Raw genomic sequence first — 24745 nt, forward strand, 5'->3', positions numbered from 1 at the left:
GTCTTAAAAGACTTGCACTAAATAGGATTGACTTCTCTTTATTAGCCTGAAATGTCTATTCAGTGTAAATATAACTGTTTTCTATTCATTGTTTTTCATTTCTGCAATATGGGTATTATTTCTTAATCTTGATTTGTGAAATGAGTGGTATGATGCTCTTAGATGTGGTCAACACAATGATTTATGTATTTACTTAATTTGTCTACTTTTCAATTCTATTCCTCCAGAATAGAGGTTCACAAAACTTTCCCACTGCATAATCCTTTACAGATTTATCAGCTACCCATCTAGTCATAGCAGCATGTTACATATTCCTTGCATGTCAGTTATTTTATTTACTTGCTTTAAGATTGATTTGACAATTTATGCATTGCTGATAATGATGGATCCTGATGTTTAAACCCAAGGTTCTTTTTGAAGTCAAGAACGAGGCATAAAACTTGTTGCTTCACTATTGTTTTATTAACAGTTGACAGAGGAAATTTTAATAGACAGTGATAGAGGAAGTTAAGGTTAAAAAAACTAAGAAGGTCAAGATTGCTATGCTTGGCTTCATGTTTAGCTATTTTATTTCCTTAGAGAGAAGGAAAATTCAACTGAACTCTACAGACAAGAATTAACCAATTAGAAAGCTAATATTCAGTACTGCAGTATCAAGTTAACCAATGATAAAGCACTTAAGTATTGCAAAATAAAACTGCAAGAACTTTCCAGAATTATACTTTGTATAGGGGCATGTTAAACTGTTATGTACATATAAGGACTACTTAAAATACAGACAGATTGTTAGATTGCAAAGAAATAACAAACAGTCTAAGAATTAAACAGTTGGATCCAGCAGCAGTCGTTGCTAACTGTTACATCTGAAAAGCTAGCCATAATAAGTTACTGTGAGTTGTTAATTGAACTGACAACAAAATTAGCAAATTGCTCATTCTAAGTATCCTCAGAAATTGGAATCTGTAAATCTTGTTCCCAGTGATTTTTAATTTTGTCTAAAGGAATATTTCTCATTCCCAACAACATACCATAAATATTAGCTATAGATCCATTCTGGAAGGTTTTCAAATTAAAAATTGTATCAAGTAAATTCTTATCTGGACTTTTAGGAATTGTATGTACTTGAGAATGCAAAATGTCTCTAATTTGTAAATATCGAAAAAAGTGGGTTTTGGGTAGGCTATACTTAGCTGACAGTTGTTCAAATGAAGAGAGACTATCTCCAACAAACAAATCCTGAAAACATTTAATACCCAATCTATTCCCTCTTTGAAAACTACATCAGTCGTAGAAGGTTTAAAAAAATAGAAAAAATGGGACTTGAAAGTGAAAAACTCAATAAACAAAAATATTTTCTAAATTGTACCCAAATCCTCAAAGTATGTTTAACTACAAAATTATCAGTTAAATTACTTAAAGATAAAGGAATTGAGGATCTGAGAAGAGAAATGATAGAAAATTTATTAACAAAATTAGCTTCTAAAGAAACACAGACCGGACAGTCCTCTCGATTAATATAATATAACCAAAACATAAGATTCCATATATTGACTGCCCAGTAATAAAACCTGAAATTGGGTAAGGCTAAACCTCCATTCTTTTTAGCGTTTTGAAGATGAACTTTATTTAATCGAGAAATTTTATTTTTCCATATATAAGAAGATATAATAGAATCCAGAGAATCAAAAAGGATTTAGGAATAAAAACAGGTACGGCCTGAAATAAATATAAAAGTTTAGGCAAAATATTCATTTTAATAGAATTAATTTGGCCAATCAACGATAAAGAGAGGGGTGACCAATTTGATAGTGCCTTCTCAACATAATTCAGAAGTGTAAAAAAAATTTCTTTAAAAAGGAATTTATAATTCCTCGTAATTGTTACGCCCAAATAAGTAAATTGATTTCTTACAATTTTAAAAGGAAGGTTAGTAATACCAAATTATTCAAAGGAAAAAGTTCACTCTTCTGAAAGTTAAGTTTATATCCTGAAAACTGACTAAAGCAGGAGAGTAAAGAAAGTACGGAAAGTAAAGAAGACTCCACATTAGAAATGTAGAGCAAAAGGTCATCAGCATAAAGTGAAACTTTGTGGGTAATACCCCTCCTTTAAATACCAGTGATGTCATTAGATTCCCGGAAAACAATGGCGAAAGGTTCTAAGACCAAATCAAAAAGCAAAGGACTCAAAGAACAACCTTGTCTCGTTCCATGTTGAAGTTTAAATGGTTTAGAATTCTGAGAGTTAGTAAGAACCTGAGCGGAGGGAGATAAATAAAGTAATTTAATCCACTGAATAAAATCGGGCCCAAAGTTGCATTTTTCTGAAGATTTAAATAAATAATTCTATTTAACCTGATCAAAGGCTTTGTCAGCATCTAAGGATATCCCATATTCCGATATCTCTTTAGAAGGAGAATAAATAACACACAATGAACGACGAATATTAAAGTGGGAGTATTGATTTTTGATAAATCCAGTCTGATCGTCAGAAATAATAGATGGCAAAATATTTTCAATCCTGTGAGCCAAAAGTTTAGATAAAATTTTAGTATCAATATTAAGTAAGGAAATTGGTCTATAAGAAGAACATTCAGTTGGATCCTTATTCTTTTAAAGAATAAGCGAAATAGAGACTTCATAAAAAGATTGTGGCAACTTACCTAATTTTAAAAAGTCCAAATGGACTGAGTATAAGTGAGATATAAGCAAAGAGGGAAAAGCCTTATAAAACTCTTCAGAAAATCCATCAGAACCCAGAGCCTTCCCCGAGTGCAAAGAGTGAACAACCTCAGCAATTTCCTCATAAGAAGTGGGTTGATCCAGCAATTTTCGATTATCATCAAAAGTGTAGGAATGTTTAATCGATCTAAGAAATTATTCATTATAGTATTATCTTTAGGAGGATCAGAACTATAAAGTTTAGAATAGAATTCTCAAAGTATCGTTTATTTCTAAATGATCAGATGTTTTATCACCATTAGCTTTACAAATTTCTTTAATTTGGCGTTTAACTCTAATGGTTTAACTATAACTATATTGGTTAGCCAATAGTTTGCCTGTTTTATCTCCATGAACATAAAACTGACTTTTATCTTTTAAAAGTTGAGTTTCAATTGGATAAGTTAAAAGCAGATCGTATTTAGTTTTAATTTCACCACGTCTTTTATATGAAACTGGATCTGGAGCCAAAGCATATTTTTGGTCTAATTGTTTCAACTGATTGGCTAATTCAATTCTCTCCTTATTAGCTTTTTTCTTAACACTTGAGGTAAAATAAGTAATTCGTTCTCTAATATAAGCCTTAAAAGCATCCCATAAAATTAAGACAAGAAGCCTCTTCTAGCATATTCTCTTCAAAAAAAAGAGTAATTTGTCTCTCCCAAAATTTTTTAAAAATCCTTATCAGATAACAGAGTTGGATTAAAACGCCAGAATCTGTTTATTTGGGAGACAGCCGGAAGATTTAAAGATAAAAACACAGGGGCATGATCTGAAACAGCAATTTCTTTATATTCACAGGAGCGAACCAGTGGAATCAATTGACTATCAACAAAAAAAAAATCAATCCTGGAATACGTATGATGAACATGAGAAAAAAATGAGTACTCTTTATCTGTTGGATGCAAAAAGCACCAAACATCAACAATATCACATTTCATTAGAAAAGATTGGCTAAAGGAGGCAGATCTACTAAAAGTCAATCATTTAAAAGATAAGCAATCTAAAACAGAGTCTAACCAACAGATGAAGTCTCCTCCTAAAACTAAAGAATACAGACTTAAATCTGGTAAAAGCAAAAAAAAGTGTTCAAAAAAACCTAGATCGCCTATATTCGGGGCATGCAAATTAGCAAAAACCATTAATTTACTATCTAATTTCCCTGACACTATAACAAAGCGCCCATTGGTATCAGACACTACATTATGTTGAACGAAAGAAACTGAATTGTCTATAAGAATCGAAACTCCTCTGGCCTTAGCCTGAAAGGAGGAATGAAAAAATAAGCTCTTCCAACTGCTGAAAAGATGTAAATTATCACATTTACAAACATGTGTTTCTTGTAACAAAATAATTGAGACATTCAATTTCTTAATATTAAATATCTTATTACGTTTCACAGGATGGTTTAGTCCTTTCACATTAAAACTAAGTAAATTAATAGTATGGTCCATTTTAAATATTGCTTAAAAGAGAGGTTAGAATAAAAACCGCTGGAATGTATATTAAGTCCAAACAATGAGCTTTAAGATAAAGTAACCAAGCAACAAATGAAGCTAAGACAACCAAACAGCTGATAGAAAAGAAGTAACCCACCCCCCCATCTGAAGAGTGAAAGTCGATCAAAGGGCAGTCAACAGCTAAACCTACCTACATTACCCTCCCAAAACAAACTACTGGCTAAGCTCCAAAAAATTTCAAGGCTAACTGCATTCCAACAAGACACAACAAAAAACAGAGCAAAATTAAACTTATTTTTAAAAACTTCATGAAAAAATATAGTATAAAATATTAAAAAGAACTAAGAAAATTCAGAACATATTAACTTGGAAAGTATTAACTCAATGAAAACTTACTGATTAATTTTCTAAGCAAAGAAATAAAAGTACAAAAAAAAATTAGATACGAAGGTATACCAAAAGTTTTAAAAAAAACAATTGTTCATAAAAGAAAGTAATGAATAGTTAGACTGCTGATTCTAAAAAAAAAGGATCCATCAGGCAGACACAACATAGATTTATGTAAGGAATTATTGAACAGTTAAACTTCTGATACTGATTCGGAAGTTAAAAAATCCTGCACCTCTTGAGTCGAACGGAACGATTTCTGAGAGCCATTTTTCAAAATGATTCTAAGACAAGCAGGGTAACAAAGAGAGGGTTTAAAACCTTTATTATACAATTCCAACATAACTTTTTTAAACTTGGAAGTGTTCATTCAACACCTCAGGTGAAAAATCCTCCACAATTCTGATCTTCTGGCCTTCATAATCAATCATACCTTTCCAACAAGATTCACAAATTGAAAGTTTCTTTGTTTGAACGTCATGAAGACAAATTAACACTGAACAAGGTCGTTCTCCTGGAGGAGGTCTTGGTGCTGGCGATCTATGAGCTCGGTCTATTTTAGGTCGGGATTTTAAAATATTTAGAAATAAATTAGCCAAAAGATTTGCAAAAGATTCCAAAGGCTGATTGCCTTCGATTAACTCTTTAAAACCCAGAATTCTTAAATTATTTCTTCTGCTTCTATTCTCTAAGTCGATAATCTTCTGTCTTAATTTTTCATTAACCTTTGACTGTTTATCACAGATCTTTTCCAGGTCATCAGTCTTCGTATCCAACATCGTCAAAGTGTCTTCATTCTCTTTTATCCGTTTATCGTGTTCACTTAAAGTTTTTTTAATAGAATCCAATTTTACATCCATTCGTTTAAATTCAGCGCTGAGTTGCCGGAATTTCTACTGGAACTCCTCCGAAAGTTCATTTTTATGCTTCTGAAATGTCTCCATAATAGATTCCGAAGTTATAGGAGGGTCCTCTTCTTTTTAAGTAGCCTTGGCACCCGTCATCGTAAAACAATATTGCGTTTAAAAGTATGTTTTCAGAACAAGTTGGAAACGGTAAATTAAGTAGAGTAGAAGCAACTTTAAAAACACTGCTACTCCATTGACAGCCAGTAGGTTCCTCTGCTCAGTTTTTTGACAAAATCTAAAAAGAAGTCATAAGCACCACAAAACACTAAAAAATAGAAGATTGCCACTTCTTGGGTAGCTCCTTGGAGTTAAGAACGACTCTCTTAACTCCAAGTTCTGTGGACTCTAAAATGGCTAATCAAGCTAGAGTGGATCTCACAAACAGGGTCACAAATGATTGATGGGTTGGCAGAGGCTGCATGCCTTCCACTATTTAAGATAGCGTCTGTATGCTCCTGACAAATGCAATTGACGTTCTCAGTGTATCCTGAATGCACCTTCATTTTAAGCAACTGGTTGCCATGGATTCCCAGCAGTCTTAATAAGGTTACAATTTGCAAAGGAAACTTTGAGAACATCCTTGAATTATTCCCTCTGTCCATCAACTTGATGATCTGTTGCCATGATAGAGTCTGGAATAGCAAATCTGTTTCAGGATGTCAAGCATAAAAATGGTGTGGACACTTCTGTCAATCCTAAAATCAGGAGCAACAAACAATCTGCTAAAGCAACTCAACAATTTGAGCAGCATCTATGGAAGGAAAGGAATTGTCAACATGTCATTTCCTACATCAGAACTGAGTGTGGAGAGGAATGATGGCTAGTATAAAGAGAGTTGTACTAGTGAGATGGGGGCCAGCAGGTATTTAGTCAACTGAGGATAGGTGAAGGATAACATTCAAATAGAACCAGCTAAGGGAGGAGCAGGGGATGAATTACGAGACAAACTCAGGTGGTTGATAGGCGGAGAGAAGCAAAAATAAAGGCTGTGACCATTCTGGCCTCTCCATTGCATGTCATTTCAATTCTCCTTCCCATTCACATACTAACCTATCATCTCTTGCGAGACTCAAAGCAAGCTGAGGAACCACACCTCATATTGTTCCTTGGTAATCTACAATCTGATGATATGAACATTGAAGTTTCCTATTCCAGATAACCCTTCCTGCTATCCTTCAGCCACCACCTTTTGTTGATCTGCTCCAGAGTTACCATTTTTGTTCCCATTACTAAGTTGTGGCCATACTATGTTGGTGCTGGACCACGGTGACATTTGAGGACTAGCCCCAGCACATCCTTGGGCTGTATTTGTCATTGACACAAATGATGCGTTTCACTATACACTTTGATGTACATGTGATAGATAAAGTTAATCTATAAAAAAAACTTTACACCTTTTAGCACGTCTCTACCTTCCACCTCCACCACTGCAACCTGGCTTGATCTACCTTCTACCTACCCCAGTCTCCCAATCCCAATCCGCCCCTACTTGGTTACATCTGCCTGCATTCTCCCCCATCCTCAGTCTACCTATCACCTACTGGCCTCTATCTCACTACTGACCCTTCCACTGGCTAACTTCCCACTCCACAAACATCCCTGATACAAGTTTTGCAGGGAAAGGAGACAGTTGTGAAGAAAAGAAACAGTTGTAGCCTGCCCACTGGAGCAGCAATAAGTCCAAAACTTGTTACTGTAAAAATGTCACACAACTGAGATGAGGAATTTGGGATAATCAAGTGTGTTCAGAATATGATACTTGCTACCATGTGAAGTTGAGTAACCTTGTACATCAGGGTGAAAGGGTTAACTGGTGACTAATGAAATAGGATGCAAAGTGGTTCATGTGGAGTGTAAAGTGTGTGCTAGTTGTACAGTTTCTGTGTAGTAAATTCTGACACATCTGTGTGCGTAAGTAGAATTGCCAATGGATTTGCACATTTACACTGTGTTTCCGTCCACAGGGACAAGCTTTCTGAGCTGCACGGTAATATGTTTGTGGAAGAATGCACCAAATGCGGCAAGTAAGTTTTATACATTTTTGTAGTCCGTAGCTGCAGCTCTGTGCAGTGTCTTATCGTGAGATTAAATTAATTGTTTGTTTTCTCATTGTCTTTATTTCAGGAGACTAAAATCACTTGGCAGCATTGTTGTTTCCACAGAAATCCTTTGTGGTTATGGTAGACCGCTTAAAGCTGAGCACAAATATAATTTCAGACTACTTGTATCACTTAGGAATTTGGAGAAACAAGAAGTTAACTTTTATTGATATAATGCGTTTAATTCCTTAATGGTGCTGATGTTTTGCAATAGTTCAACTAAGCTAAAAATATTTTGTTGATGATTTTCATTTGTATTCAGCGTCTGCGGCTTCTCACTTGCGTCGAACAATAATCAGCCAGTATTGAAGGATTCCAATTGCCCTGATACCGTTTCTCCATCACCACAATGTCGTGGTGAAACCTTTCACCATGTTTGTCACTGACAGTGCCAAGATTTGCAGGAAAGAAGCCTAAATGGGAATGCAGAAAATGAATTTTTAGTGTCACTTCATGATTTTGTATGCTTGAAGAATGTTGTCAACCAGCTGCACATAGTTCGATCCTTTGTAGTTGCCAAGAAAATTTTCAACAACATCCTTGAATGCCTTCCATGTGATTTTCTCTGGTCCTACTAGATGGAAGAATGTTATTTGTTTATTCGTTGTGATACAGCGCAGAGTAAGCCCTCTGAGCCGCACTGCCTAGCATTCCATCCACCCCCCCCCATTTAATCTTCGCCTAATTTTGGGACAATTTACAATGACCAATTAACCTACCAAACAGTATGTCTTTGGATTGTGGGAGGAAACCAGAGAACCCGGAGGAAACCGATGCAGTCACAGAAAGAATATGGAGAGTTCTCACAGGGAGCAGCAGGAATTGAACCCAGGTCGCTGGTACTGTAAAGCATTGTGCAAATCTTAGTAGACCACTTCGTCCAGCACCTTTGCTCTGTCCGCCACAAAAAGTGGGATTGCTCGATGGCCACCCATTTCAATTCTACTTCCCATTCCCATTCTGACAAGACAGTCCCCTCTACTGCCACAATGAGACCACACTCAGTTTGGAGGAGCAACACATTATATTGTCTGGGTAGCCTCTAATCTGATGGCATGAGCATCAATTTCTTGAACTTCCAGTATTTGCCTCTCCTATCTCCTCTCCTTCACCATTCCCTGTTCCTGTTTCCCTCCCTCACCATATCCTTACCTGCCCATCACCTCTTTCTGGTGCTCCTCCCCGTTTCCTTTCTTTCATGGTCTTCTGTCCTCTCCTATCAGATTCCCCCTTTACAGCCCTTTATCTCTTCCACCTATCTACTACCTGGCTCTTTAATTCACCTCCCTCCCTCCCAGTTTCACCTATCATCTGCCACTTTGTACTTCTTCCTCCCCTCCTCCCACTACCTTATTCTGACGTCGTCCTTTCCTTTCCCATCCTGCTGAAGGGATTCTGCCCAAAGCATCGACTGTACTCTTTTCTATAGACGCTGCCTAGCCTGCTGAGTTCCTCCAGCATTTTGTGTGTGTTGCTTTGGATTGCCAGCGTCTGCAGATTTTCTTCTGTTTGAGGTTTCACTAATAGCTTTTTTTCATTGTCCACCTTGGAAGTTTGTCCTTGCCTAGTTTCATATTAATCTACTCATAGCCAAAGTACCTACAAATTGGCTGTTGGAGCAAAATAACACTCTAGGTTAGATATGCTAGGTAGAGCTTTGATGTAGCTTCCCACCACACAGCTAAGGAAATCAAAAATAGCTCCATCCAGTTGAAAAAGTTAATCTCTAGTTTTGGAAATAATTACTGTGTAAATTATGCTGAACAATAAAATTTCACAGATTTGAAAGTTGATAGTTTAATATAGGCCAGGAATCAGATGAAAGCTAATTGAAAATGAGCTTAAAATTAGTGAAACTTTCGCTATCTTTATATCTGATTTACATCAATGAAATGGAACGCTTCATTATGCAAAATGCATGGCCATGCATTTTAGTAGTAGAAATAAATGTGCAGACTGTTTTCTAAACAGAGAGGAAATCCAAAATTCTGAGATGAAAAGGGACTTGGGAGTCCTTGTGCAGAACACCCAAAAGGTTAACTTGCAGGTTGAGTCAGCAGTGAGGAAGACAAATGCAAGGTTAGCATTCATTTCAAGAGGGCTTGAATACAAGACCAGGTATGTGATGCTGCACTGGTGGGGCCTCACCTTGAGTATTGTGAACAGTTTTGGGCCCCTCATCTTAGAAGAGATATGCTGGCATTAGAGAGGATACAGAGGAGTTTCACGAGGATGATTCCAGGTTATCATACGAGGAACATTTGATGGCTCTGGGTCTGTGCTCACTGGAATTTAGAAGGATGAGAGAGGATCTCATTGAAACCTTTCGAATGTTGAAAGGCCTGGACAGAGTAGATGTGGAAAGGCTGTTTCCCATGGTGGGGGAGTCTAGGACAAGAGGGCACAGCCTTAGGATAGAGGAGCGTCCATTTTAAACAAATGTGGAGAAATTTCTTTAGCCAGAGGGTTGTGAATTTGGAAATTGTTACCACAGGTAGCTGTGGAGGCCAGGTCAATGGGTATATTTAAGGCAGGGGTTGATAGGTTCTTGATTGAACTCCGCATCAAAGGCCAGGCAGTGGGGTTGAGGAGGGGAAAAAAGGATCAGCCATGGCTCTCTCAGAATGGTGGAGCAGACTTGATGGGCAAAATGGCCTAATTCTGCTCCTATAATCTTATGGTCTATTTTCATGGGAAGGCCAGATCGAGTATTTTATGGGCCACTCACAATAAGCTTGTTTTATTTTGTCCATTCAAGAAAATAAATAAAAAGCTAAGTAGATTAATATTTTAGGAAATAAAACTGTATCCACCAATTCTGTACTCTTGTATTATGTGGTGCTAGATGCACACTTAACTGTTTCTAGATCTGGACCTAGTCTCAGAGCCCAGCACAGACGTGGTCCCTGGTCTTAGAGCAAATCAGTGAGACTGCTGAGTTTAACTTTTGCTCGCCTTTTCTTTCCTGTGCTATTGAAACATTTATCTCTGCCTTTGTTAACTCTTACCTTTGACTGTTCCTAGTGAGGCCTGCTGGCCTCTATTAGTCTAATCTGTTTAACAGAGTAATAAAATCTATTTGTATCATTGCATTGTCCTATCACATCACACTGTGCTCATTGACTGCACTGACTCTCAGTTAATTGAATACTTGATTTTAAAACTCTCATCCTTGTTTTGAAGTATCCTTAAGAATTTCCAGTTTCCCTTTATAATTCCTGTGGCCCTCCAATCTTTCCCTTTAGCTGCCTGTCTTATGTCTCTGTCCTTTTAACTTCAATCCCTTGCCTCTGGATATATTTTGGTGAATCTGAGCCCATTCAGTACTTTTACATCATAGAACATTACAGCAGACTACAGGCTTCAGCCCACGATGTACCAGCCTTTTAATCTACTCCAAGATCACTCTAACCCTTCCTCCTACGTAGTACACCTTTTTCTGTCATCTTCCCTAAACTAAAACAATATTCTGGGTTAGACTAGAGTAGTGCAATATATAGGGTTAGCATGATTTCAGTGACCTTTATAATCTGTACCTCTTTTAATAAAGCCTAGAGCTTTGTATACCTTATTAACCATTTTCTCAGTGTGCCCTACTGTTCTCAATAACTTTTGTACCCATACTTTCTACCCCAGGTCCTCTTCTCTTGCACTTCTTTTAGAACAATATCTCTAATTCTATATTGCCTCTCCTCACTATTCCTATCAAAAGGTATTACCTCACATTTCTCAACATTAATCTTCATTTGTCATGCTTCTGCCCATTCTATAGTAGTTTCTGTCGTCTTCAATTTATCAGTGACAAATTCAAAATACTACCAAGTATTGTCTTTGTGTGCCTCTGTTGCTTTATCTGCTCTGAAAATAAGGTCATTCATTAAAATAATTAAACCCTTCAACTGTTGGCTACAATTGATAAAGAACGTAGGTTATCAACTTATTTCATCATTGTGATGAATCTGACTCTATGCTAGAGTTATACATAACAGAAGCTAGTCCCAAATGCATAAGTTCGACCTATATCCCTATCCATAGACTTATCAAAATCTTTTTAAAATGCTGTTATTGTACCTGCCTCAACTACTTTCTCTGGTAGCTTGTTTCATATGTGCATTATTCTCTAAAAGAAGTTGCCACTCAGGTTCCTTTTAAATCTTTCCCCTCTCACCTTAAACTACTTCCATCTATTTATCTGTACCTTGCCTCCATTACCTTAATATTTTTGCATTACAAAAATATATCAATTATCACTTTCAGTTTTGAAATATGTAACTAACTTAATTCAGGTGTAAGGTTTGATATTTCCATTAACCTTTGAATGATGTGCTTTTTAATGTAGTTTTGATCAGTATTTTGATCAGATCTCCGCCCTTGATTTAGATTTCCTCAATGGAATTTTTCACTCTCTCTCTCTCTCTCTCCCTATAAATTATTAATCTTTTGAACATCCATTAATCTTTTATGGTTAAGCAAGTACATGACTGTTGTGTCAATCAACCCATTTAGCTCTGGTATTATTCTTTTTGAAAAATAATGTGACTAACATATTTGAGTTCACTGGGTTATCACTGGCTCTATTGTCTGGTTGAATGCCAGATGAAAAGAGAAATGAAGTGAGCAATTCCTGGTGATTTGATAGCCTGCAGTATTATATATTAACTTTTCCCACACTATTTTTCTATTATAGACAGTATGTTCGAGATTCAGTAGTTGGCACCATGGGACTGAAATTAACTGGCCGATTGTGCGATGTTGAAAAGGCCAGAGGTCTTCGAGCATGCAGGTATGGGGTTCTCCTGTTACATGAGCTATCTTCAAAGTTTATTGTGAAACATTAACAATAAATGATTACCTTTCCTATCTCATTTAATTCTGACTCCTGATTTTATACATTGATTGAAAATGATGTCATTGCTTCCTTACATTATATTTATGTCCCTGAAAATTGTTATTGCTGTCAAGATACAAATGCTATCCACGCTCTGGTCACTAAACTAAAGAAAACACATAGACTGGAGCATACATATGGCACTCCATACCCTTTAATCTAGCAGGAGCTGTCAGATGATGATCAGGAGTGGGAACTCTATTCCTGGCACCAGGCAACTTTTAATTATGTGATTTCTAATCAAATTATTAAAAGAAAATCTGTTTAGTGTAAATCTTTCCCACATGAATGGTCTGCTTCATTGTGCTGACTTCAGTCAACCTTTTACAAATTTGCTTGTGTGCTATAACATTGTTGATGATATCCATGTTTATTGTTTATCCCATATATTCCCTGAGTGGAAAAAGCACATAAGAGTCATTTGCGTTAGTTGACCTGAAAGGTGAACTGAGTAGACTTTTTGGCCATATATATTACCCTGCTTTATTTCATAGCACAATGATGACTCTGTACAGCCACCATGACCAGACTTAGCTAGTTCAGCTCAATTCATGTAATATATCCTCATATTTTTACAATATTCCATGTCCCTCCATAAAGATTACCATTTTTGTTGATTTAGGCTGAAAGACTTCTCATTCTCCTGCAATATTTCTATCTTCTTGCTCATGAATGATTTTGGCAGTTACATTTTTTTTAAAATTTCTTCTAAATCTTTGTTTTCCAAGCCTCATTTCGTATGTTTCTGTTTCATTGCTAAACTTCTGTTCAGTCAGAAACTAAGATCTGCCAGATGTGCTTTGATCTTGTCACTATAGAGTCTCCCTAACACAACTGAATGAATGGTAAACTAGTGGTCTGTCTGTACCCCAGCTTTCTCAATCTGCATCAGTGATTAAGCTGAGGGAACCAAATGTCATATTTCCATATTTATTGACATCCTAGGTAGAATTGTGAGTTTGGAGGCTTCAAGGTTAAATGGACCAACTATTTGAATGGGCAAGGACATTGCAGATGGAATAGAGCATCTGCATGTGTATTTATCTGTCTTAGTGCACATATCAGGAAGGTTGTGTTTTCATTAAATGGTGCAAACATTAGGCAGTATTAATGATCAAAAGGACCTGGAGTATTTGTACACAATGGAGCACATCTACAATTGTTTCATTCAGCTGAAGGCCAATGTACAGCAGCAGGTATTTAAGCTGCAGGTGATATATTATCTTTATTCCAAGAAGGTTTGAACACAGGAAGTCTTGTTTAGTGGTATAGCATTTCAGGGAGACCATACTTGGTGTATTGTGTACTTTTTGGTTTTCTTACCTGAGAAAGGATGTATTTCTCATTGAGGCATTGCATTGAAAATTCATTTGACTTGTTTAGGGAATGGCTGGTTTGATGCACGAGGATAAATGGCATAGATTGGTACTGTATTCTCTCGAGTTTAGAAAAATAATAAGAGATTTTTTTAAACAATACAAAATTCTTAAAAATCTTCTCTGGCCAGAGGCTAGGAAGATGTTTTTGCTGTCTTTTAAGGGTTTAGGAGCAAGAGACAGTTTCAGAATGTGGTAAATAGTTTGGGTTTGAGATGAAGAGTTTCTTCATATAGTCCAGGAATTCCCAAACTGGAATCCATGGACTCCTTGTTTAATGGCATTGTGAAATTTTGGAGTTCTCTACTGTGGAGAACTGTGGTACAGAACAGAAATCAATAGTACTTCAGACATAATGGAGTTCAGGGTTATTGGGATAAGGCACTGAAATAGAAGATCAAATATTCTGTTCATGAATGGCAGAGCAGGCTCTAAAGACCAGATGGTCTATTTTGCCTGTATTTCTTGCATTCTTTTTTTTATATCTGTATGTATTGGGAGAAACTGAATAACAAGTTGAATCAGAATGGGATAAAATAATTCAGTTCACGTCATTAAACAGAGTTTAATGAAATGGGGAATTAGTAGCGTTATCAGGCATTAAATTCATCAAAAATACATTCCCTGTACTTTTTAGTGTTTCTGGCCTATATCAGAAGATTGTAACCTTGACTTTGCTGTAGTGATGGTGAAGTACATAAAAGTCAAAAGGATTAATAATTGTTGACTTCATAAACTCATGTGAGTTGTAGATGTGCTCCATTGTTGCAAACATGCCACAAATAATTAGTTACCGACTTGCCTGCTACTTCACAGTTTCTTACTTTTTTGCATCAATGTTTCAAACATGAACTTTCAGTGATGTTGGAAATGGGATTTAGGCTAAGCACCAATAAGTGATGGACATCAAGGCTGAATGCTAAAAGGTGCTCATACTTAATAACCACTGATAACCAGGACCAAATGTTGAAGTGATCTAGCTTTGGAACTGGTAGAAATCAGCCTCCAATTTATAGTTAAAACACAAAGAATTTTAACTTGTATATCATTTATAATACAGTATGTACAAAGTTGTGCACTATTAATAATAGACATCCCACCCTGTCTTATCCTTATCTTGGAAAATAAAATGCAGAAGCTGGTAAATCCCACCTGATCAAGCCCAGATTCCTAGACTTAATCATCATAGTTTATTTTGTTTAGAGATACAGCACAGAACAGAACATTCTGGCCCACTGAGTTACGCTGCCCAGCAACGCCTAGCCTAATCACAGGACAATTTACAATGACCAATTAACCTACTAACTGGTATGTTTTTGAATCGTGGGAGGAAACCAGAGAACCTGGAGGAAGCCCCCCACGTGCACTCAGGAAGAACATACAAACTTTCTTACAGAGAGCGCTGGAATTGAACTCTGAACTCCAATACCCCAGTCTGTAATAGCATTACAATAATGACTGTGCAACTGTGGTGCCCTGGTTGTTAACTATTTCAATAATTAACGTATGATCCTCTCTGAGATACGTGAATAAGCAAATTTAGTTCTGTATTCTCAATCTGCCCTCTGGTCTGCTTCACTCATCATATTACTCCATAAAAGCTACCCCTCCTGTTGTAATCATACTACACATTTCGTACACATGTCACTTCACTAGCACTGGAAAGCCCAAAGGTCATTGATAGATTTTGGCCTTGTCTTAGAAGTCTTTATTGATCTTAAATTGAAAGCAAATTACTTTTCCTCAATGAATTTATGATTGATAATGTTCTTCAGCACTCTAAGAATGGTTACTGATTTCTGTAGCTTTTCAAAAAAAGCCTACATTTTGATTGAAACCAGAAAGCATATGTAATAGCACTATTAATTCCACAGTATATTAACTAATAAGCAATGATTAAATTACATACTTTGAAATTGAAACACAACTTAAACATGCAAACTCAAATGTGTTTCATCCCAAATGTTAAAAAAGACAACAATATCATCATTAATCTTAACTTTAGCATCAATTGAATCTATAGTCTCAACATTAAATGAGTGTACAAAATTAAAATGTCATATAAGCTTAGTCAGTGACTTCAGAATTGTATTATTTAACTCCATGACTGACAGTTTCTATTATAGAACAACTACAATGTATTTGCATTTCTTGATTATCAGTGTTGGAAAGATCAGATTGTGTGTGGGATGACATTTTCAGAGTGCTGCGTAAAGTGACAATTTAAAATTTTAAATCTAGAGGAAAATTACGAGATACCATTTTGGACTGGGAAGATTCATTACCTGAACGGGACCTCAGTTTGGCAGATGAAGCCTGCAGGTACATTTGAAACCTATCAGTGAATGTTGTGCTTTTCTATTTTTTTTAATGTTCAGAACCTGGTTTTCAAACATAGTCATAATGGAAAGAGGTCCTTTGGCCCATGAGTCCATGCTAACCATAAAACATTCATCTACTTTAACCCTACCTTTCTCTCCCCACATATTCAATTACTCGTTGTTTTGAATGGATTTATATTTATTTATTTGGAGATACGCTGGCATTGAAATTGAACTCCGAACTCCAGTGTCCTGAGCTATGATAGCATTGCGTTAATCACTACTCTACCATGGCACCCCAGACTTTACTGATTTTAAAAAAATATGGTTATCATTGACAAGACTCTTATTTATTGCCCAGCCTTGGTTTCTGTATGAGGTGGTAGAGCAGAATGATTCGCAGGCATTTGAATCAACCATTTGTAACACTTGTGTGTAGGACATCAGACACGGACTTAATCCTGTATATGCGTCCCAGTATAGACCTTTGCTTTCCTGTGCTGATTTGAAGTCCTCCCATCCAGATATTGATGATATCTGCTACCAGAGATGGTATTCTGCAATTAACAGGACTTGCAGTGAGTATGGGCAGATGATCCTCCTGCAGTGGTCCTGAGCTGTCAAATATATCCTTGGAGGGCATTTGAATGAGTTTAGCATTTACTTTGATACTATTGTCCGTCTTGAGCAACCAGTTAGTTCCTTACTCATGCTATGTACTCGCGTCTCATTTCATTGTTTTCTTTTGTGTTGTTTTGAATTTCCATCATTAATTTACACAGGTAACATATGAGAAATCCATGTCTCGACATTGAATTCCTTCTCATAAACCCACCTAATCAATTCCATTCCAGAAAGGTTAAAATAGAAGCTAGCGAGTTTCTGTTTTGGTACTTGAATTAAAGTTAATAAACACCACACAAAAATCCATGGTTCTAATCCTGTCATGCAGGAACAGCTTTTTCCCATTCTCTACACAAAGCTATATTACTCCTCATGAATCTTGGGAATATCCTTTACCTGTGTTACGTACCCCGTAACTGGGTTGCCAAACCAGCAGAAATGGATCACTCTGTTAGAGTCTGGATTACTAGAACTAAGAAAGTTTTATTAAAGAAACAAGCAACACAGTACTCTAATCAAAAGGATAATAAATGCAACAGTTCAGCAATGATAAACACACATGTACACAGAATTAGGATAACAGGATCAATCAAGCTCTATCATCGTCTGGGGGTAAATGACCAGTTTCAAAGTGACGCAAAGTTCAGTTCAATTGAATTCAGTTCAGTTTGCAGTAATCACTGCCGTGGGAGATGGACAGTGGGGGGAAGGAGAGAGAGAGCAAAACGAATGAATATTCAAACGGCTTCCACACAGACCTTCGATATTCTTCGCAGTCAGCTTTCGGGCGAGCCCTTTGTGATGTCTTCTGAGGTCACCGACCGTGACCCCTCCGTTTCCTGATACGATCGTTTCTCTGCGGTGAACCTGGCACCCAGGCAAGGGCAACACACACCAGGTTCCCGCTGATCGTGCCTTTCCACCCTGTGCGTCTATGGCTTGGTCCTTCCAAAACTTCTCACCGACTTGTGGGAGACGCACCGCTTCCAGGGTCTCGTTACCTTGGGGTGTCGTGTGTGTCTTGCCTTAGCGAACCTTTCCCTTTTTATCCCCCTGCTGGGGTATCGCCTGTCCATCACTTCAAACAGTTCAGGGTTCAAAGGGGGAGCCGATCTTGACAGCTCTCCTTCCGTTAAACTGTCCCGTCCCTTCATTAACATCTCCAAATGCTGCTCCATTGTTTTCCTTATCTCTCTCTCTCCCGAAGACAGGTGGCAGAGCAACTGCTGATCCCACTGGTGCCAGCACAGGACAGCTAACATCTTAATCTATGTGTATTCTCGTCACACCTCCTACCTTTAAGGATTTTTACCGGGGTAAAAATTACAAACATGAATACATTATTTGATACACACAAATATACATCTTTATCAGCTATTTGGCTAATACAGCGAGTTTGAAGTTGTCAACACCTGACAGACAGTCAGCCATCACATTTTCTGTTCCTTTTATATGTGTTATTAATAATCCCTTAGACCAGGCTCCAACTTAGCAAACTTCATAGTGGCCAAAAACACTGATGGATTGCGATCAATGTAACCTCTCATTGGGTTTCGTCCCGGACCACAATAACAAGGGTCGTCCCATTCCGACTTAGTTTTCTCTCGCAAGGGCTTAGTAGGAGGGGGAGGGGTAGTAACCGCAGAGTTACTGCAAAACTTCCCACAGTACCCCACCATCTCCAAGAGCCTTCTGAGGGCCCTCTTGTCTGTCGGGGTTGGGATGTCAGAGATAGCCCGCACTTTAGCTTGCATCGTAGCCAGCTGCCCCTGTGTCACCACAATTCCCAGATACGTGACCTTCATGTGGCCGAACTCATTTTTTTCAAGGTTCACTATCAAGCTGGCTTCAGACAGCCGTATTACATCGCCAATACACACTTCTGTGTTCGTCAGCCCTTTCATCACTGAATTACTCATTCTATAGGAGTGTTGCTCACTAGGCTGACCTAGCGTAACAAACACCACCCAGCGTCCCAGTTCTTTGCATCGCCTCGGTACAATCAAACACACGTGTGCGAGTCGTTTAATTACTTGTCCTAAAGAGTCGCTTTGTTCGGGGATTAAGGGAGAGACCTTATCAGCAGAGCTGGCCAAAACAATAGCCTTCTCCCATCTGGTCGGTACCATACTCATCTTTTCAGAATGGTTTTTTTCTCTTATCAGGGGGACCCTAGCTTCATTGATTTCCGCGCTAACACCGACTAGGTGACTAGGTTCGTTAGCATATCAAAAGCCTGTGACCATCTCAGTTCGCGTCTGCCATAATCAATAACATCCTTCCTCCTGTGCAGCCGGTAAACCTCTTTCATGATTCCACCAAAGGTTTCCTCCAGCACTGCAAAATGTCCACCGGGGGGGTACCTTGTGGACCAGGTTAAAAATCTCATCCCCATAACTCTTTTGCACCACCCCCCATTCCTCATCTGCGGGTACGGGACTTGGTCTCCCTTTCTTCCTTAGCATTTCCTCCTCCACACAATAGCCTACTGGTTCCCTTGTTAATTCTGCGTCAGAGAGAGCTGTCTCTGCAAAAACCATCAGCCCCTCGTCTTGCTCCTGCGCCTGCACAAATTCTTTCCTGGCTAATGCTAAGTCTGTCTCAGCTCCCTCACTACCTCTTGTTTCACTACACTCCTTCTTTTCACTTCCTACCCCCTTCTCGTACAAGGCTGGCAGAAACGTCTCAGCTAAATTTACTTCGGCAGTCCCGGGATGAACCTGTGAGTCCATGGGCGGGGCCTCAATGCTGGCAGGCTGACCTGTCAATCTCACGGCTGGGAACACAATCCCCCCGGCGAGGTCATTACCTAGCAAGACCTCCACGCCTTTCATCGGTAATTCGGGCCTCACCCCGATCGTGACTAGTCCAGAGACCAGGTTGCTTTGTAGGTGTATCTGGTGCAGAGGGACTGCCTCTGTCCCTTCCCCAATACCTTTGACCTTGACCTCCCCAGTCTGGGTCTCTGAGCTAAACTCTAATACACTCTTCAATATCACTGACTGACACGCTCCCGTGTCTCTCCAGATCTGCACTGGAACTGGTTTTAACCCCTCCTTCCCTGACACCAATCCGGCTGAGATAAACCTCTCGCGCCCTTCCTGAACTTTGGAAGACCTGTCCTCTCCTAGTGGTTCGTTTACCAGCTCGATACAGCCAGTCAAAATCGCTGTTTTTCCTTTTCCCGTCTCCTTCTTTGGGGCAAAGCACCTGGACGCAAAGTGTCCGACTTTCCCACAATTATAACAGACGACCCCAGGAGACTTCCTACCAGACTGCTCCCGGTCTACCTTATCCTTCTCACTAGTCCCCGGCTTACTTGCTGACTTTTCTGGCGGACTCTCCCCACCGTCCTGACTACCCTTCTGGTAGCCTTTACTCGGGGCAAACTTCATTTTATGCGTCAACGCATACTAATTCGCTAACTTAGCAGTTGCGGCTAACGTGGCTGCCTCTTTCTCATCTAGGTAGGGTCTCGTACCCTCAGGGACACAACCTTTAAACTGCTCCATCAGGATCAGCTGTAGCAGTCTGTCATAATCCCCCTCTACCCCCTTCGAGGCGCACCAATGCTCACAATATGTCTGCATCTCACGGGCAAACTCTAAATACGTGCGGTCCCACTGCTTCCTCGCATTCCGGAACCTCTGCTGGTATGCCTCCGGGACCAACTCATAAATCCTGAGGATGGCCTCTTTCACCACCTCATACCTCTGGGCATCTTCCGCGGACAAAGCTGAGTAAGCTTGTTGGGCTTTCCCTTTCAGTACACTCTGAAGCAAAACAGCCCACTTATCCCTCGGCCAGTCCTGACTGGTAGCAACTTTTTCGAAATGGAGAAAGTACTGATCCACGTCGGTATCGTCAAATGGGGGAACCAGCCTAACCTCCTGGGTCACCCGGAACCTTCCACCTTGGTTCGGCATGGGCCCCTGCTCTGCCCTTATCTTTAACTTCTCCAGTTCGAATTCCCTTTCCCTCTGTTTCTCCTCTCGCTCCAACTGTCTCTCTCTCTCTCTTGCCTTTCTAACTCTCTCTCCTGCCTTTCTAACTCTTTCTCTTTCTCCTGCCTTTCTAACTGTTTCTCTTTCTCCCGCCTTTCTAACTCTCTCTCCTGCCTTTCTAACTCTCTCTCCTGCCTTTCTAACTGCTTCTCTTCATGTTCTAACTGCCGTACCTGGAACTCGTGCTCGAGTCTCAGTTTTTCAAGCTGCACCTGTACCGTGTCTCCAGCAGGTTTTTCAATAGACACCACCTCCAGCTCCCCTTGGGGAAACACACCTTTAGATACATAGTGCTCTACGATAGCTCTGTGTATCTCCTCTCTCCTCATTGTCGACTTCCCCTTAGCAAGATTCAACCGTTTGGCCACAGCTGCCAATTCCGCTTTCCTGGCATCCTCTAATGCCTCCAAGGTCGGCGCCTTTATAAATTCCTCAGCCTCCATTTCTGCTGTTTGTCTTTTCTTTCTTTCGGGAATTTTAACCCAATCAATTTACTCCGTCCCAAATTTAGCGTTCAAAATCCCGGACGAGAACCCCACTTATGTTACGTACCCCGTAACTGGGTTGCCAAACCAGCAGAAATGGATCACTCAGTTGGAGTCTGGATTACTAGAACTAAGAAAGTTTTATTTAAGAAACAAGCAACACAGTACTCTAATCAAAAGGATAATAAATGCAACAGTTCAGCAATGATAAACACACATGTACACAGAATTAAGATAACAGGATCAATCAAGCTCTATCGTCGTCTAGGGGTAAATGACCAGTTTCAAAGTGACGCGAAGTTCAGTTCAATTTAGTTCAGTTCAGTTCTCAGTAATCACTGCCGTGGGAGATGGACAGTGGGGGGAAGGAGAGAGAGAGCAAAACGAATGAATATTCAAACGGCTTCCACACAGACCTTCGATATTCTTCGCAGTCAGCTTTCGGCGAGCCCTTTGTGATGTCTTCTGAGGTCACCGACCATGACCCCTCCGTTTCCAGATACGATCGTTTCTCTGCGGTGAGCCTGGCACCCAGGCAAGGGCGGACACACACCAGGTTCCCGCTGATCGTGCCTTTCCACCCTGTGCGTCTATGGCTTGGTCCCGCGACCAGCCTTCCAAAACTTCCCACCGACTTGTGGGAGATGCACCGCTTCCAGGGTCTCGTTACCTTGGGGTGTCGTGTGTGTCTTGCCTTAGCGAACCTTTCCCTTTTTATCCCCCTGCTGGGGTATCGCCTGTCCATCACTTCAAACAGTTCAGGGTTCAAAGGGGGAGCTGATCTTGACAGCTCTCCTTCCGTTAAACTGTCCCGTCCCTTCATTAACATCTCCAAATGCTGCTCCATTGTTTTCGTTATCTCTCTTTCTCCTGAAGACAGGTGGCAGACCAACTGCTGATCCCACTGGTGCCAGCACAGGACAGCTAACATCTTAATCTATGTGTATTCTCGTCACACCTGAAACAAAATATATCCCACTTTCTCACAACTTAAGATAGAATCATTATGGCACAGGAGGCTATGTGGTGCAGGATGACCTTCTGTTTGAATGAATCCATTCACTTCCATTGCCCTTTCCCCTCTCCAGGGCTCTGTAAATTATTTTCTGTCAAGATCCTGTTTACTTCCACTTTGAAAGCCCGGATTGATTCTGTCTTCCATCCTATCATTGTTCCAGTTGATAACTACACTACGCATTTTATAAAACAAATTTCCTTGAATTTCCTCCCCAGCCCATATTTTATGCCATTTTAAATCCTTGTTTATTAGTCATTAAAGGTACAATTTGTTTACCCCTTACCTTAATCTTCTATGATCTCAAACATTGGGTAAATCATAAAGCCACGTAGATCAGCTCCAGTATGTAACCTTGTATCTAAAATTCTTCTGCATACAGTAAAAGTCCAATAATCCACAACCTGGCCATTCAGAAACCCTGATGGTTTGGCATCAAGGAATAAGGCCAAATGGGTATGTGCAGCTGGCCAATCTGATATGTTTAAAAGGCACCATTGATTACCTATGGTTCCCAGGCAAAGTTTGCAATATTGCCCATCTACTCACTGGGACCACAGTTCTGGAGCTATCTTCAAATTTACCTCATTCTGCTGACCGTACCCCCTTGAAACTGCCCTGGTTCTGTTTCCCATGATGCTTAGGGCTCACTGGAATATTTATTATTCCACTGTGTAACCTTTAAAAAAAAATCATTAATAAAATAACACCTGCTAGTCTGGCAGCTTAAGTCCTGAATATGCTGAGTTAAGAGTTTTGCTGTTGTACGTCTGTTCTGAATCCTCTCACATTCTTCCTAATGTAAAATGATAAAATGGATAATGCCTTAGGGCATAGGAGCAGAATTAGGCCATTTAGCCCATTGAGTCTGCTCTGCCATTCGAATACGGCTGATCTATTTTCCTTCTCAACCCAGTCTCCTGCTTTCTCCACGTAACCTTTGAGTGATGGAAATAGATTGCCCAAGATGAGGCTTTCCTTTCCAGGACATCAGAGATGTCCTCTTTGTTCAAAGTATAGGGTTTTCCTTCCTCCAGCATTGTTGCTGCCCTCATTGCCTCATCCGTATCTCCCCCATTTCCCGGACATCAGTCCTCACCCCATCTATCTGCTGTCTTAACAGAGATAGAGTTGCTCTTGTCCTCACCTCTCACTCCATGAGCCTTCACATCCAATACATTCTCCACAACTTCCACTACCTTCACAGAACCCTACCACTAAACACATCTTTACCTTCCCACCCCACCTCCCACAACTCTCCACTTTCCGCAGTATTGTTCCTTCCATAATTCCCTTGTCCATTTGTCCCTCCCCATTAATCTTCCTCCTGGAATGAATCCCTGTCAACAGTAGAAGTGCTACGCCTGCTCATTCACCTCCATTCAGGGCTCGAAACAGTCCTTTCAGGTGAGGCAGCACTTCATTTACTCTATTCTGTGTGGACTCTATATGGAGAGACCCGGCATAGATTTGGGAGTCACTTGGTCAGGCACCATAGCTCCATCCACAAAAAATGGAATTTCCAAATGGCCAAACATTTCATTTCCTATCCCCATTCCCATTCCGACATGTCAGTTCATGGTCTCCTCTTCTGCCCCAACAAGGCTACTCTCAGGCTGGAGGAGCAACATCTCTTATTCTGTCTAAGTTACCTCCAACCTGATTGCATGAACATCAATTTCTCCAACTTCTGGTAATTTTTTATTTCCCCTCCCCCTTCCCTCCTCTTCATTTCCCCACTCTGGCCTCTTACCTCTTCTCACCTGCCTACCACCTCTGCCTGATGCCCCTCCTCCTTCCCTTTCTCCCATGGTCCACTCTTCTCTCCTTTCAGATTTTTTCTTCAGCCCTTTGCCTTTTCCATTTATCACTTCCCAGCTTCTTACTTCATCCCCTCCTCCACCCAGCTGGCTTCACCTATCACCTTCTAACTTACCCTTCTCACCCTCCCCACCTTATTCCAGTATCTTCCCCTTTAATATCCTGTCCTGATGAAGGGTCTCGGCCCGAAATGTCAACTTGTTAATCAGTTTTATAGAAATAAGCTGCTGAGTTCCACCAGCATTTTCTGTGTGTAACTCTGGGTTTCCCAGCATCTGCAGGATCTCTTGTGTTTATGGTTTGCTTACCATATCAGCGTCTTTTGCTTAGTCTTCTTGCCCTCAACACTAACTTCCTTCCTATAGTACCATAGTCCACGTCCCCCTTGCACTTCTTCTCTCTATCCTCTCTCTTTCAGCAGCTCAGTCAGTGCTACTTGTGGCTCTTCACCCTATCCCATGGTACTTTATTAAAGCAATAATGAATGTATACTGTGTGCGTCTACATGATATAAAAATTACTAGGAAATCAGTAAAATTAAGAAAACCAAATGTGAATGATTGGAGAATACTCAGTTATCTTCAGTAATTTTTAAGTTATTATTTTAGTCTTAGCATCTAGGATTTATATTCTAATT

At 39.6% G+C, this 24745-nt stretch overlaps 1 protein-coding gene across 1 annotated transcript in view; it reads left to right on the plus strand.

Annotated features, from left to right (window-relative positions):
* Positions 1-24745, plus strand: part of sirt6 (sirtuin 6) — a 45996-nt gene that overhangs the window by 14978 nt on the left and 6273 nt on the right. The window contains exons 4-6 of the mRNA XM_063032265.1: positions 7440-7499; positions 12262-12357; positions 16080-16160. Coding sequence (XP_062888335.1) covers positions 7440-7499; positions 12262-12357; positions 16080-16160 — 237 coding nt within the window. The remainder of the gene's footprint in view (positions 1-7439; positions 7500-12261; positions 12358-16079; positions 16161-24745) is intronic.

The sequence above is a fragment of the Mobula hypostoma genome, chromosome 24 (assembly GCF_963921235.1).
Source record: "Mobula hypostoma chromosome 24, sMobHyp1.1, whole genome shotgun sequence".
NCBI classification, from domain to species: Eukaryota; Metazoa; Chordata; class Chondrichthyes; order Myliobatiformes; family Myliobatidae; genus Mobula; species Mobula hypostoma.